A 15,839-nucleotide genomic window follows, 5' to 3' on the forward strand; every position below is an offset into this window, starting at 1 on the left:
ATGCTTCTGATAAAAGGAGGGGAGATGTATAAACAAATTAACAGACCATTTGGAAGATAAAGGTCATAAATGAATTTCCACTTGAATGCCAGAATGTTCCCCTGGGCTCTGTCAGGGCAATGGAAATTGTTCAAGTTAGAATCTTCGGGGGCCCACTTGCTCATCTCTGGCCGGGCACTCTGATCCGAGGAATGGCGGGGTGGGGAGTGCCCTGGGAATCAGATCTAATCTCAGAGTGGAAGACAGGCAAAGGAAAGCAACCGTCTTAGGTTCAGGTTGCTGTGAGACCCATGCAGAGGGTGAGAAGTGGGACAGCTGTCCCCTGTCTCGTTTAGAACCATCTAAAGGGGCCGTGATTTCCCTGAGCTCAGAGACAATTTGGGAGAAGAGACCCATTCGCAGGCCGGGCTGGAAAAACTGGAGGGTTTAGGTGGTCTTTCCGGTTTTGTTACTACAGTCTGAATGTGACAGGAGTAGGTGACAGTGAGCACTCCTGGAGGGGTGGCCTCTGACAGGCACAGCTGTCACATTCCCGGCTCATCCACAGAGATGACTCACCGGTCAATGGGAGCATACCCTGGGGTCCTGGGCACGTTCTCTGGTCACTATGCCAAGTGTTCTTAATATTCTCCCAGATCAAAATGAATCAATCGGCTAATATTTACTGAGTGCCGAACATGTACCCAGCGCTAAAAATTGTAAACTTTTGAAATTAAAATACTTTTATATTTAAAAGTCTCTCACGATGTAAACCAAGTAATATTTTATGTAGACAGCACAATCCTTAAAGTCCTGGAGACATGACACTCAAAATTATTTGAGCATCTGTTTTTCCCTTCCTCTCTTTGATACTTCTTTCCTAAGCCTTGGTGGTTTCGATGCCCACGCTGATGACCCTTTCGGTATTCTCGGTGTCTTAGTCACTCTACCTCATCTCTCCGATGACTCTCCTCCACCCTACGTCTGCTGCCATCCCATATTCATAGCTTAGACCTTGCCATGACCAATAACCACACCCCTCCCCAATCTCCATTTCAATCCTTCTGCCCTGCACCCATGTCCCCCACCCCATCTTCCTAGAATCCTCCTTCTAGTACTGCAGTCTCAACAGGACCCCGATCCACTGATCCCAGCTTTCTACATTCCATCAACCCCTCCATGCAGCGCCTCCCAGGGAACGTGATTTTAATCGCTCCTTTGCATATTCCTGTGCTCCCTTTAACCTTTCTTTCTTCATAATCCTTGGGTGGCAAAGTCTGAGCCAGGTTAACCCCCCTCTCCAGCCACCTCCACGTTTGCTCCTGGGCAGGTAAATGTGGGAGGGGGAAAAAACCACATCCATCTTATCTGATGACAGGTAAATTTTAAGTTTGGGTAGAAATGAAATGAAGTTGCCACTAGAACAACTCCACAGTCATTTGAAAGTACTTGCTATAAAATAATTAGGCTTAGAGAGCCTGGAATAGAAAACATGAATTTGATGTTACCCCTGGATCGTTCAGCTAGCAGAATAAACGGAGATGTGTGAATATGGAGGAATGTTCAGAATTTTTGTAAAGAAGACAGGAAATGGGTTTAATAGCCCAGGACTTGCTAACTCAGCTTCGCTGCTTTTACTCTCCTCCCCACTAAGGAACCCAGAGTCAGCATGAAAGAACATTTCACTCCAAGTGTAGTTACTCCAACAGGATATATTCAATCGCATGGAGGTGAGACATATAGAGGTGGGATTTCCTTTCACCTGTAATTTGTAGAGTAACGGAAAGCCAGGGTTGAAAGGGACCATAGTAGCAATGATGTAATTCAATGAATTCCAGCCCTGGCTATGTATACGATCACTTGTGAGGCTTCCAAACGTCACAGAGCCCTAGACTCCAGCCCAGACCCTAATCTAGAATATCATGGGTTCGTCCCCCCAGAGGATTCTTGCCACCAGCGTGGCATTACTCCATGAGTCCAGGATGAGACTTTGAGCACCTCTGTTTTTGTCTAGCATCAGCTCAGTCAGGTGGAGGAAGGGCCTTTGCTTTACCAACCCAGGAAGGGGAACGCTCAGCTCCTGGATTTTTTTTTTTTTTTTTAAGTAATGTTCTTCATCCTTATCTACTATCCCACTTAGGACTATAGACTATGAGAGTTTCAAGAGTTCTTGAGAGCCCAACTTCCAAATTGGGAAACTGAAGCCAAAGAGGATAAGCATCTTCCTCCAAAGCATAGAATTAGTTAGGTCAGCACCAGGACTAAGTGCAAGGTTCTGGGCTGAAACATCTACCTTCCCTCAGAGCTCTCACCAAAAAAAAAAAGAATTTTTTTTTTTTTTTAAATATATTGTTTGAATGTAACCCAGGAGGAAAGACTAGGCCAACCAAAGTGAAAAAGCCAAAGCAGCTCTGTTCCTCTCATGGCCAAGCCCAAACAGCATGTGAGTGTTGAAAGTGTGACGTGTACATGGGCAGGCGGGGGTGGGGGGTGGAGGTGAGAGTACGCTGGCCTGCACAGCCTTTGTGAGAAGAAGCAAAAAGAAGACCCTGGAAGAGCGATGGGGAGACAGGCACCAGCTCCCCTGGCTGGTCCAGCCTCCAGGCGGGCCACATGCTTGGGGAGATGAGCCCAGGCTGACTTTAGTCCCTGCCTGGAGTCACCAATGGGCCGGTTTGCCCAGGATGAGGTGTTTCCCACGGTGCGGGACTTTGTGTCTTAAAACCAGGAAAGTCCGGGCCAAGCAGGACGGTTGGTCACTGTCCCCCTCCCTAGCACCCCTTTGCTCCCACCTTCTTACACAGACACAGGAAGTCGCCCAGATAGAGTATTTTCAGGAATACTCTTGACAGTAAGTACAGCTTCTTTTACCAGATTAAACGCACGTAAGCCTGTCCCGGGGACTACCAGGGGACCCTAGCACTAGTCCCAAAGCACAGAGCGTTTTACCTTCCCCCTTGCCATAGGAGGAGCTGGCGGTCCAGGACTTGGCCTCCACGTATCCCAGCTCCCGGCAGACGACGTGCGCCGCGTGGATGGAGAAGTCGTCGTCGCACACGGTGCCCCACTCGCCGTTGTAGTACACCTCCACCCGCCCCTCGCTGTGCTTCCTCTTCTGACCCGCCAGGCGCAGCTGGATTTTGGTGACGTCGGAGGGCACCTGAGGCCGGTGGTACTCGGGAGCCGGCTGCTGGAAGTACTCGGGGTAGTGGGGCCAGCTCTCGTACTGCGCCAGGCTCAGCGAGGGGAGGAGGCAGAGCACAGCCAAACAGCTGCAAAGGCAGGAGCCTCCCGGCCTCGCCATGCCTGTCCTCTGGCTGGAGGACCTGATGGAGGGGGCACTGGGCCGTGAGGAGCGACAAGCCGGAGACTCCTGGAAGAGAGGAGAGATGCAGGTTCCAAATATCTACAACGTCCAGGGATTTCATACTCCTTTGCTCAGTATTCAAAGCCCTTCACATTCTAGACCCCGACATCCTCTTTCCTTCCACCTTCGGTTTCAGCCAGACGGGTCTCTGCTCTCCCACCTTTTTTCCCACCCACCTTCCCTTATCTCTGAAATGCTTTTTTTTCATTAGGGTTCCTGGCAGGAAAAAGCGCACGGAGACTTAATTTAAGGAGAATGTCTTAAAAGACTGTCTACAGAGACAGGGCCCCGAGATAAGGAGATACCCCAGGCCGTCCTTACAGGAACAGGAAAGCTGTCACCACCCGACAGGCTTGAAGGGGGGGGGGGGGGCATGGGGGGGGGGGGTCACCAGCCCTGGAGGGTGTGGCTAAGCCGAGAGGGCTGCCTATTCGGAGTTGTGGCTTCAGTCAAGGGTCTCAAAGCCAACCCACAGCAAGAGGCAGGGGTCATGAATGGCTCCTCCAGTCTGCTAATCTCTTTCTGGTGCCTCTTACTGGGCAAACCCAAGGCTGTTGGTGGAGTCTATATGGGTTGGCCTCCTGGGCACAGGGGATGGTGGAGAGGGAGGGCGCAAGGTGGAAAGGGTAAGCAGAGGTTACGCAGCGCACTCTTTTCTCTTTCTCCCCACCTCTTCCATCTTCTCAGCCTCCAGGGCCCAGCTCAAATCCCACCTCCTTCAGGCAACAGTCTTACTGACCCGGCCTCCAAGGTTCTCTGCTTCCAAAGTGGGCTTATTATCTAGACATTCTTCTTACCCTTCCCAGACACTTCCATGTTTCTAAGTAGGTCACAAACCTCTTAATGGCCGGACTTCTTCTCTGGCTCCTCCAGAGAGAATATTACAGGTTCATGGACCTGTTTCTTGAAGGAGAAGGTGATTTGGTTCCAAGGTCTGAGGCCCTACTGAAATGCGGAGCTGGGAGCTGCTACACTGAATGAGCTCTGTGTGAACTCTCTGGCACTCTCATGTTAGGTGTCTTCCCTCCCGTCTGGACGTTAGCTGACCTGGATGGAAGGATTTCTTCCAGGTACTGAGAATAATACCAGGAGGCTTGGAGTTCCTGCCTCTACTTGCTCATGGGCTGTTGTTCTTTCTGTGCTGTGCATATCTGAAGCCTCCTGGGGCTCTGTTTTCAGGCTCCGGGCCTTCAGACACAAACCAGCACACTGCCCACCCACATCCTTGATCTCATTCTGTCTTATACTCTGGACCACAAGACGGCTGAGGCGCTGAGTGCGGTCAGTGGCAAAAACTCCTTAAATAGTTCATATGCAGGACCCGTCCTTACCTGAACTATGGCTTCTGCAAGCGGCAGCCTCAGAGGGCAGTGCGCAGACATCTCTCTCATTCTCGGGGAAGCCAGGATGCCCCGGTGACAATTGCATCCCTTTTCATAGTTTCTGTCCCTGAGAGCAGCCTGCTCTTTGCCCGAAGGGGAGGCATAAAGCTTTTTGGCAAACAGAAGGGATGTCGAGTGGCCTGTCATCAGGCAATAAAAGGCTGCATAGCAGAGCAGGGAAGAGCTCCGACTCTGGAGCCAGATAATCTGGGTCTGAATCCTTATTGTGACACCAGCTGTGTGACCTTGAGCAAAATACTTAATTAACTTCTCTGTGCTTCAGTTTTCTATCTGTAAAATCGGGATAATAATCATATCTAGCTCACAGAATTGTGAAGATTGAATAAATGGCACATAATAAGCACTACAGGAGCATTTGATACGTAAAAATCTTAAATTCTCAAGATCATAGTCACTGTACCTAGATGCAGCCTGCCTCTAAAAATGCCAGAGTGAGGTCATATAACAAAAGGTCAATATTAAGCTCATGTGCTTTTGTCCTTCCATAATTCAGGGAGAGAGAAAGACTATCTTAAAGGGACTGCAGGGTTGTCTCATGGAAAAGGAAACAGACTTGGGATTTGGGCCCCCCCAAAGCAAAACCAGGACCAGTAGGTGGAAGCTAAAAGGGGGCATAATACATTTTATTTTAACCAGGTTCAGAGGGTTAGGCTACTCGTATCCCTCACTTCATGGCCCATCACCATCAAGGAAGGACCAGACAGCTGCCCAGAGCTGCCCGGGAGGGATGACCTAAACTGGAAAGACAGTTTCACATCTGTCAGGATGGCCAGGCAGTATCCAGTCTCCTGTGGTGGATGTTGGGACAGAGATGACAGTGATCAGGGGCAGTCAGAATGGAGGACTTTAAAAGGCTCTCCAGTTTCACTAAAAATTCAGCCATCCTCAAACAAGACCAGGAAGATGGGAGGTTCCTGAAATAGCCCCCTTCAGACCATGGCATGGCAATCCAGTCACTGGCTCTGAAGGGGAGCATCATCGCATCCTCTGTCCTGCCCGTACTTCGTTCCTATGAAAACACATTTGCATCCATGAGCGTATCTATGGCTCACTAGAACCTTGAGGTACGGGTGGAAGAAATAGAGATTATGATTCTTATTCTACAAGGGAGAAAATTAAGAACCAGAGACAGCTAAATACTTCAGCAGAGCTGCAGTTAATGCAGGCAAAGCCAGAACTACTCACTTCCAAGTTACCAAAACTTCAACGATCCACCATCACATATAAAAATATCCAAATTCCACTTGGGACATGGACACCTTTCGACTTGGCACGTACCTGTATTTCCTAGCTTCAGTTCCAACTAAACTTCTCTCCCTGCCCTTACTCCAGCCCTTCATGTGTGATCCATCCCATCATACAGCCTATATTTGTTTAAAGTTTTCCACTTAGATCAACACGTCTTCACTCCCACCTCTCCCCTTTCTTCTAAAGAGCATACATCCCAATCCTTCCCATTCTTCAAGGAAACCGTCCCAGATTCTCCTAATCGGAATTTTGAATGTCTTAACCGATTCCCTTAAAAATAGCATTCGCTTGTGCTTTACACTGTTGTCATCTCAGGCTCTACCAGACCCTCAGCCGTAGGGGGAGGAGCCATCTCTTTGTCACATGTTTCTGGCCTTGGCAGACTAGCTTGTATTAGATAATCCTTCCCGCCAAGAACAACTTGGAAAGGTAGACACATGCAAAAAGCATATATTGGAAGACACCGGAGAGCTATCGAGGCAGCAAGGATGCAAGAGCCAAGAATCCAGAGAGCGAGGTGAGCCTGACATCTGTGTCTGCTCCCCCGCCTCCCTCAGGCACTTGCCAATTCCAAGGCAGAGGCCAACAGGCTGAGAAGCTAATTAAGCAAAGCGGTCAGCAGCCTGCCAGGACTGAAGAGACAAAAATTGGAGTTCAGAGTCTGCCAGGAAGGACGGCCCCCACCCCCTCCCCGTTAAACAGCCCGAGGCTTCCAGGTGGAAGACCCTCAGGGGCTAAACTCTAGAAGTTAGGGCACAGAGTTACATTCTACATGTTAGAAAGCTCTAACATCCACATAACTGGGATTTCAGAGGAGAGGAGAAAGAGAATGTATGCAAGCAATATTTGAAGAGATAATGGCCTAGAATGATACAAAATCGATGAAAGCTATCATTCCAAGCAGCATCGTTTACATAGGAAACCACACCTGGGCACATCAAAATGCAGCTGCAGAAAATCCAAGACAAAGAGAAAATCTTAAAAGCAGCCACGGTATAAAAGGGGCATTACCTTCAAACGAGGAAATGAAGAAGATCATGACAATGCATTTTAGAAAGGGATTCAAAAAATATGAGTCAACCTAGAATTCTGTATCTGCTGGAGAGAATGAAGGTAAAATAAGGACATTTCGGACAAACGAAAGTGGAGAAAATTTGTTATCAGAGGATCCACAAGATGAAAATACTAAAGGAAGTTCTTTAGGCCAAAGGAAAACTAATCCTAGATGTTAGTATGAAGAAGCAGGAGGAATGAAGGGTATTGAAGGGGCAGCTACGTAGGTAAATCTAAAGATCGATATTGTAAAATAATAAGAATGATGGGGTTTAAATACATACGTATCATTAAAAACATAGCAACGATAGCACAAAAGGTAGGAGGTGGGGTTAATGGAACGTGTTTCAAGTTTCTTGCTTCCTCTGGAAGTGGTAAAAGTACTATTTTCTATCAGACTTTAGCAAATCTAATAGATGCATGTTGTAATCTTTATGGCAATCACCATGAGAAGAGTAGAATAAACAGCTTCATAAAGGGGTGGGTGGGAGTGATGGAATTATAAAAAATACTGATTAATCCAAAATTAAAGCAATAAAGCAGAGAAAAAGTAATAGAATAGTTGTCACAAATAGAAAAAATAGTAAGATGGTAGCTTTCGACATAAATATATCAATAATTACATCAGATAAAATAAATATGCCAATGGAAAGACAAAGATTATGAGAATGGATTTAACAAAACAATACTACCTTATGTTTCTTACAGGAAACTCAGAGGTTAAAGTAAAAGGTTGGAAAAAGATACGCCACACACACATTAACCGAAAGAAAGCTGTGTCAGACAAAGTCAACTTTAGACAAGAAACATTATTGGAGACGAAAAGGGACAGTTTATGATGATGCAAGACTCAATAACTCTTCTCAATTTGTATACATAGACTCAGTATGCATAAATATTGATAGATCTAATAGGCAAAACTTGAGAAATAGATAGAAGCAGACAAAAAAATTCTCACACTGAAGATGTAAACAACATGATTAACAAACGTGACCTAATTGACAAGAGTCTATCACCTGTACTCAACTACAGAAGACAGAGTCACTTCAAGTCCACATGCTAGATTGACACATATGGACCCTAAGATGGGTCATAAAGCAAGTCTCACCACATTCAATGAAATCACAATGAAAAACACATGTTGCCTGAATGCAGTAGAATTAAGCTATAAACCAATAATAAAAGAATAACTAGAAAATCTATAAACATTTGGAAATGATGTAGAAGGAAAAAATGTATTATTGTATTAATTCACTTAATAAACACCATTATTATCCTCAGGAGGAAAACAAGGCACAGAGAGGTTCGGCAAGTTGCCTAAGTTTGCAGTGATGGTAAGTGGCAAGCCAGGATCTGAACGAAGACAGCACGCACGATGAGATCTGGATTGTGTCCTTCATCGCTATGTTCTACGGCTCCTAGCAGCCTCACCCCATTCCAGTATTTGCCTAACCACCCCACCCCCAAGCTCCCTCAAAGGAGAGCTACAGAGGCCTCCAGATCATCTACTCATATCTCAGAAAGAAATGAAAAGAATATGTGGTCCTGTAGTTTTTTTTAAAAGAAATCTTAATCTTTGGATTTGCATACCTACAAATTGCTCCACCCATTTTCTTGGATTCTCCAGTGTGAGAATGGCCAGTGTCCAACTCCAAACGTTTTTCTAGAAAAGCGCTCCTGAATTTTTTGCTTCTTCTGTGGGGCCTTCTCCCATTCCTTACTCTGGAGAATTGTAAATAATTAGACCCAGATGCTTTTCTTTTAAAAGTAAATTTTATGGGATTTTGTTGTTGTTGTTCCTTATTGGCAGAATTATACAAGCTGGTGATAAAAATGTGGAGAATGCAACAAATAAAAGAAAGAAAATAATTTGCAATGCCACTATTAACTATTGACAAAGTAATTGTTAACCGCACTGAGGTGTATACCCTTCCAGCCTTTTTTCTGTACATACGTATTTCTTCCTTTTAAATATTGGAATCATCTTCTACATATTGCTTTGCAAACTGTTGTTCACATTTTACAGTATATTGCAAACATTATGCCTCACTGACTATTTTTTACAAGATTTTTATCACACAGTATTCCATCTCACGGAGATAAGACTGAATACTCTTGTCACTAAATTTTTTACGGCTATAAAGTTTGTCGAAATGAATATTTTGCGGCTAAAACTTTCCACAGTCTTGAGATAAATTCCTAAAATTAAAATGGCTGGGTCAAAGGGCTGGTAAAAAGTGAAAACTTGTGCAAAACTGTATTGACTGCCCTCCAGAAAGATTGTGCCAATGTTCCTGTTAGCAGCAGGAGGTCTGATCCCCCACATCCTCAAACTGTTCTAGCTATGACCATGTTTTCAAATCTTTCTCCACCTAATAAGCAGAAAAGGATGCTTGTTCTAACTAGCATTTCTTTTGTTACTAGTGAGGTTGAGCTCCCTGCCGCACCCCCCCACCCCCATGAGTATTGGCTTCTTGCATTTCTTTTTTGGGAAATTATCTCGAGGGTGTTTTTTTTTAAATCCCTTTTTCTAATTAAGTGTTTGTCTTTCCCTTATTGCTTTGTAAAATGCATTTTCTCATGGTCATCCATGCAGCCCTCAGGAGGGAAAAACTGAGAAAAAGCCAACGTGCAAAGCAGAGCTTGTGGTGCAAAAGGAGCAAAACGCCCTGCCACCCACTTCAGTGCGGGACCTTCATTCTAGCACCCTTTGGAGATGAGACCCCTTGCCAGCTCCCCTCAAGCGCCAGTTTGGGTTCTGCACTTCAGCTCAGGTTCAGCCCCTCCTACAGCCAAGAGCCCAGCTGCTGGGGGCGAGGGGGCTTTCAGGGTGGTCCCACTGCTTGTTGCAGCTCTTAGGATTCACCAGGCCGTTGGTGGCCTGGGTCACTCCCGCGACCGTAATGATAGTGCTTAGAACCGAGCCGCCCCGCAGCAGGGCACAGAGGAGACAGGTGGTGGAAAGTCACGTCTAGCTGCAGAGGGCAGGAATCTGGCTCGCAGTCTATGTGAGGCCCGGGCCAGGGGTCTGTCCTGTGGTTGGGGCAGTGGCTACATGCATCCCGGCTTGCGCAACACATGTGAACCTGCCCGGGGCAGGGGGAGCAGGCATTTGGGGTGACCAGAGTGCCCGAGCGGGAAGTCTGCACTGACTCAGAGGCCTCGGCTTCCCAGCCCCGCCGCAGCGGCTGCGCTGGAACCGCGCCGGGCCCGCTGCCTCCCCGGGCCTCCCGCAAACCAGGCCAGGTCAGGCCGGGGTCGGCCAGGCGGTGCCAGGGGCCATGAGAGCGGATGTTCCCTCTCTGCTCACGCTGCTCACGCGGAGGACGTGCTTCTGGTGAACCGGGACTGGACTGGGCCCCCAGCCTAACATATGTCAGGCGCTTATTAAAAACGGGTTGGATAATAACAGTACAAACTTGAACCCATCCTCATTCCCGGGGGAGAGGGCGGTGGGAACCAGGCAAACCGCAGGCCCTGCTGAGAGTGGATAACAGTCACGATTTTATTTATAAACAACAGAGAGCTCAAGAGGAGCTGGAACAGAGTCCCAGGCAGAAGTTCTGAGATTAGGTTGGCTCAGGCGTCCCGGTCTCTCTTACCCCCTAGAAAATCATTTCCCCCTTCTTCAAGCTTTCCTCTATAAAATAGGCACATCGGTTCCCACCTGTGATAACTGTATTCAGCTAATGAAAACAGTGGTAAAGCAGAAGAGAAACTGGATCACCTCACCCTCAGCTGACCCCAGCAGGCAGGACCTCCATCTTGACCAAGGCTGCCTTCCCCAATCCCAACTTTATCAGCCTCAGGTACCTTGGGTCGTTCGGTTTTGAGTATCCAGAGAGAAGGGTGATGGACTGTGCGCAAACCTCGAAAATGCTTTTTCCCATTGTCATCAATAATGTCTTGTTTTACACACATGCCTCTTCCAGAAAGGACCATTAGAGCAGATGAAAGAAGTCAGTTTTTCATTGAACAATTGCAGGATTGCTGACTGAATTCTGGGAGCTTCTAAAATAAAACCGTCACCTATGGATTTGTCCTTCCAAGAGCAGGTGACAAATAAGGGTTAGCATGCAGAAAAATATGCCCTCCCTTCTTTTCCAGCAAGAAAGGAAGGACAGTCTGTATGACCCCTTAGTTCCTGCGATCCGTCTCCTTATTTAGTTTCTTTCAGTTCATAGAATCTTTACAAATTATGCTATGTGAATAAAAAGTCATATCATGACACTTAATGAATATTTAACCGGTTCCATATGGAATCAATATGGAGCTAGCTGCAGTAGAGAAACATTGGGAATTGGGAGGCACCCACATTCTTGTGGGCTTGGTCTTATCTCCCCATCTAGAATGTAAATTCTGTCCTAGTGATTCTCCCATTGTCTCTTGGGTAGGTTTTACCTCTCTACCTGGAATCTGAGAATTATAAGAAGAGAATTTACTCAAGTTTTAAATAGTTGGGCCCAGACTATAGGATTGTTAAAAGTTATAGGCATGAGAAGTCCATGTGAGGACCATGCAGGGCCATTTGAAAGGGGAAGGACCATATTCAGGGTCACACGACTAAGAGAGGAAGAGCAGGGAATATAATTTATATCCCCTGGTTTCCTAATCCAGGACTCCTCCCCCTTCAACACAAAGGTCAGGAGAGGCTGTGGAAGGAGGATGCTTTGAGCAGGACTGGGAAGGAGAATTAGGAGAAGAGAAAGTAAAGCAGTATAGCCTAGAGCAAATGATGCGATGAAGGCACTAGATATGGAAATAAGCAATCAGTGTAGGGACAGGAAGGAGGTGGTTGTTTGGAAGACAGTGTTTAGAAGGTGCCGTAAAAGAAGGATGAATGGGCAGAGCTTCAGAGCAGCGGGGAAACTCAGGGTCAGCAAGTCCATCTCATTTCACTTTACAGAAAGAAGAAACGGGGACTGAATTTAATGGATTGGTCCATGGTCAGTGGTTAGTATTTGGCAGAGCCCTGTCTTGACCTTGGGTATCCCGGATTCTAGTTCTCGCCTATGCCAGGCTGCCTCTGTCTGTCCCTGTCTGTCCTCATTGTCTCTCAGCCAGGCTCTCAGTTCCTGGTCGAAGTCAGCTTGCAGGGGACCTGGAATCATCGTGCTGGAGCCTAAGATGCGGTCAGGTACCGTGACAAGAGTTCAGGCTCACATCCTCTTCCAGAGTCTTAGCAAGTCCCTGTCGCTCCCAGCCACCAGTTCCTCATCGGTGTCAGGAGGAGGGTGGGCTAGGACAGGGAAGGGAAGCAGAGGTTGACTTGCATGTCCGTTCAACCAGCTGCTTGTGGTTATCTGGGGCGCTAAGTGGCATCGAGACCCAAGGGGCAAGAGTGCTGGCACAGATTCGTGATGACCACTGTGGGGCTGAGAGGGGAGTGGTGGCACGCCTGCTGGTCATTTGTCACCCTAGGCACTGGGTGAACAACCTCAAGACACTCTGGTTCTAAGATTCTATGACTCCCCTGAAGTCCTAAAAGTCCTGGATGAGGTGGGTTGACTTGCCTGGCTGTGCTCAGTCTTTATAAGGGCTGTATCTCACCCTCTCTGACCCTTGGTCCAACAACAGTGGTCCTGATTCTGCTTCTGGATCTCAGTGATGCATCCTCCCTGGATCTCTCACTACTGCTAGTGATGCTCTGCCTCTGAGCCACCCCTCCACGAGCTCTGAATCCTCCCTTTCTGTGTGGGTGTTATCTGTGGGCCTGGCTTCTCCAGGGCTGCTCCACCCACAGCCATAGGGCTCATCTGATCTGTTGGTCATCTGATACTTAATATGCCTCTCCATGGTGGTTTTAAAATAAGCCGTACTCTACCATCATAGGTCAAGGGCTATTAAAGTGAAGTGGATGGAAGGGGCCTTTGGCTCCTTCATCTTCCATCACGTGCGTCCTGTTGCCTCCTGGGACCTATTGGCACCATCAGTTCCCTGGAAAGATGATGTTGGGGTTCTTGGAATCAGAACACAAGGGTCTGAATCCTGGCTTCACCACTTCTAAGCTCTAGAATTTGAGCAATTTACTTTCAGAGTCTGGATTTCCTCTTCTGATTATGGAAATCAGCTTCCTCACGGGTGTGTGTGTGTGTGTGTGTGTGATGAAATGTGATAACATGTGAAAATCCCCAGCACACAGCATACATTCACACTCACTTACTTCTTTCCTTGAGACCAACTCAGAAGCACTGACTGTGGGGCTCTAAGTCTTATGTTCACTAGGTACTCAGCTAATATTTATTGAAAGAACAAATATAAATTCCTATTCAGATCTTCACACCTTACCAAAACTTTTTCTTTTGACCTAATTGCATTGGAAAGCAACTCGATAAATCAAATGTTTCAGATTAAGAAATTTAACACTTTAAGGAATAAATTATTTTTCTAAGGACAGGGCACTTTTATGTTTTAACAAGGAACTCCTAGATATGAATTCTAATAGTTGAATTTTACATATTGTGCAATGTTGGAAGTACAACGAGATTTTTCATGAGTAGGTGGACCTTCCCCAGGCCCATCAAATCACCTGACACAGGGGCCTGCCTACCTCTGAAGTTCACTCTGGGTAGGAAAGGTTGCAGGCAGATGTTGGGTAATTTATGGGAGACGAAGATGCCCTGGGATCATAAAATCTCACCCCAGCAGACAATGGACGCTTGTGTCTAGTCGGAAATTCTATGAGTTGGACCTGGGAGAGGCAGAGTGAGGCAGGATCCTGGCCCAACACAGCTGATTCCTAGGAAATGTGCCAAGTCACTGCGCACACCTGTTTGCCCTCAAAGGACTGAGCCCTAAACCCAGGGTGGACGCCGATGCCCTAAGGGCCCGTCAGGGCCCGAGGCAGGGAGCGCTGCTGACACTCAGAGCGTGAATGAGGCAGCTGCAGGTGTGTTTCCAGGGCCCACAGGGCAGACCCACAGGGGACAGTGATTCCTCAAGACTCATTTCCTCCTGCTCAGGTGACTCCTGTCCTCTCTGCTCACCTCCAACAACGCCTACAGCTGTGTAAAGGCGACTGCAGGGGTTCAGCTCCTGCTTCAAGTGCACCAGGCAGCCCAAGCATATTCCATGGCCTCCCTGAGGCCATTTCTAAATAGATGCCAGCCCCAGGAAGGCAGAGGGAAGTGTTGTTACGAGGCAGCTTCAGAGGCTGCACCTTGTAGCATAACTACATTAGAAGGTGCTAAGAGGTAAAAGAACACCTTCGGGGGGCTGGTAATGTTACCATGCAAGGCTGGTGGTGAGTAATTCCACAGTAGCCCCTCCACTTGCGGATGTACAGACTTTCTTATTCTCCACCTAATTTATGAATTCATTTACCCCACCTCCCACCTGTTCTAAACGGATGACTTCTGCTTTTATACAGCAATCTGGACACCACGTGGGTTGGCATTGAAGGTGGGATTCTGTTAGAAAGTTAAGGTTACAAAAGAAAACCATCTATATTTATCAATTACTCATTCTTTATCAATTACTATGTGAAAAGTGCTTTATACTGTGGATCTGTACTGGTCTGTGGCCTGTTGGGAACTGGGCTGCACAGCAGGAGGTGAGCAGCGGGTGAGTGAAACTTCATCTGTATTTGCAGCCGCTCCCCAGCGCCACCTCAGCTCCATCTCAGATCATCAGATACTAGATTCTCACAGGAGCACTGGTCCCTGATGCCAAAAGGACAGGGACCACTGCTTTATAGGTATGAGCTCATTTAATCCTCTGGTCTAGACTAGTGCTTCCCAATAGAAACATAATTTTTTATGTTTCTATTGGGAAGCACTACATTTTTTTTCTGGTAGCCATATTAGAAAAGTAAAATGAAACAGGAAAAATTAATGCAAAATGATATATTTAACCCAATATATATCAAATATTATCATTTTGATATGTTATCAATATAAAATTTTTAATAAGATACTCTGCATTCTTTACTTGCACCAAGACTTTGAAATCTGGTGTGAACTTTACACTCACAGTGCATCTCAACCCGGACTAGCACATTGCAAGTGCTCAGTGGTCCATGTGGTGGTGGCTGCAAATTGTACAGCACAGCTCTAAGCAACCCTCTGAGAGAGCTACCACCAGCATCCCCATCTCCCTGAGGAAGATCCGAGGGACAGAGAGGCTACCTGATTTTCCTACAGTCAGTCACACAGCTAAAAATTCCTCAGGCTAGGGTTTGCGCCCAGGCAGCCAGATACCGGAGCTGATCCCTTTAGTCACTAGTTATTCTTTATCTCTGTTGCTGAGAAAAGAACACTCTGGTATATTCAGCATTGCCCAGGGACCAATTTGCTTCAAAAGACTGCTTTGGGTTAAAAAAATTGAGCTTCATTAAGGAATGTACTAGGACCAAATTATTAAAACCAAAAGCAAAGCTTGAATTTTAATTTGAGTAAAACAAAAGAAAGATAACCAAACAGAAGTGGAGTATGTCTCCGCGTTCCTGGTGCCTGATCATAAATAAACATAGTAAATTCTCTCTCGACCCTTCTGGACACTTGATGACATTTAGAGTGACGAAAGACACATTTCTCCTCTTTAAACTGGCTCTATTAGTCCTCAGTGAGAGAGTCGTATTTCTCTAAAGACATCAAAAAGCCTGGTGGAGACGTGTCTGATACTATAGTTGGGAGAGTTTTCAGACAGCAGGAAGATCTATTCTCAGCATTCACCTTTGAGGATCTCCAAGGTCATCAACAGTCCAAGAAGAGTCTACACCAGTGAGGTTGCATCATCACCCATCATGGAAATTTCAGGAGTATCCTCTATCCTGATTACAGCCAACTGGG

The 15,839-nt window shown here is 46.6% G+C and overlaps 1 protein-coding gene across 4 annotated transcripts in view; it reads right to left on the minus strand.

Moving 5' to 3' along the window:
• LOXL2 (lysyl oxidase like 2) overlaps positions 1 to 15,839 on the minus strand; it is an 85,613-nt gene that overhangs the window by 57,401 nt on the left and 12,373 nt on the right. For all 4 annotated transcript variants that reach the window (XM_015589242.2, XM_015589240.2, XM_006911755.3 and 1 more), the window contains exon 2: positions 2,929 to 3,352. In XM_015589242.2, the coding sequence (XP_015444728.1) occupies positions 2,929 to 3,283 (355 nt within the window). In that variant the 5' untranslated portion in view covers positions 3,284 to 3,352. The remainder of the gene's footprint in view (positions 1 to 2,928; positions 3,353 to 15,839) is intronic.

Source organism: Pteropus alecto, unplaced genomic scaffold (assembly GCF_000325575.1).
Source record: "Pteropus alecto unplaced genomic scaffold, ASM32557v1 scaffold394, whole genome shotgun sequence".
Taxonomy (NCBI): domain Eukaryota; kingdom Metazoa; phylum Chordata; class Mammalia; order Chiroptera; family Pteropodidae; genus Pteropus; species Pteropus alecto.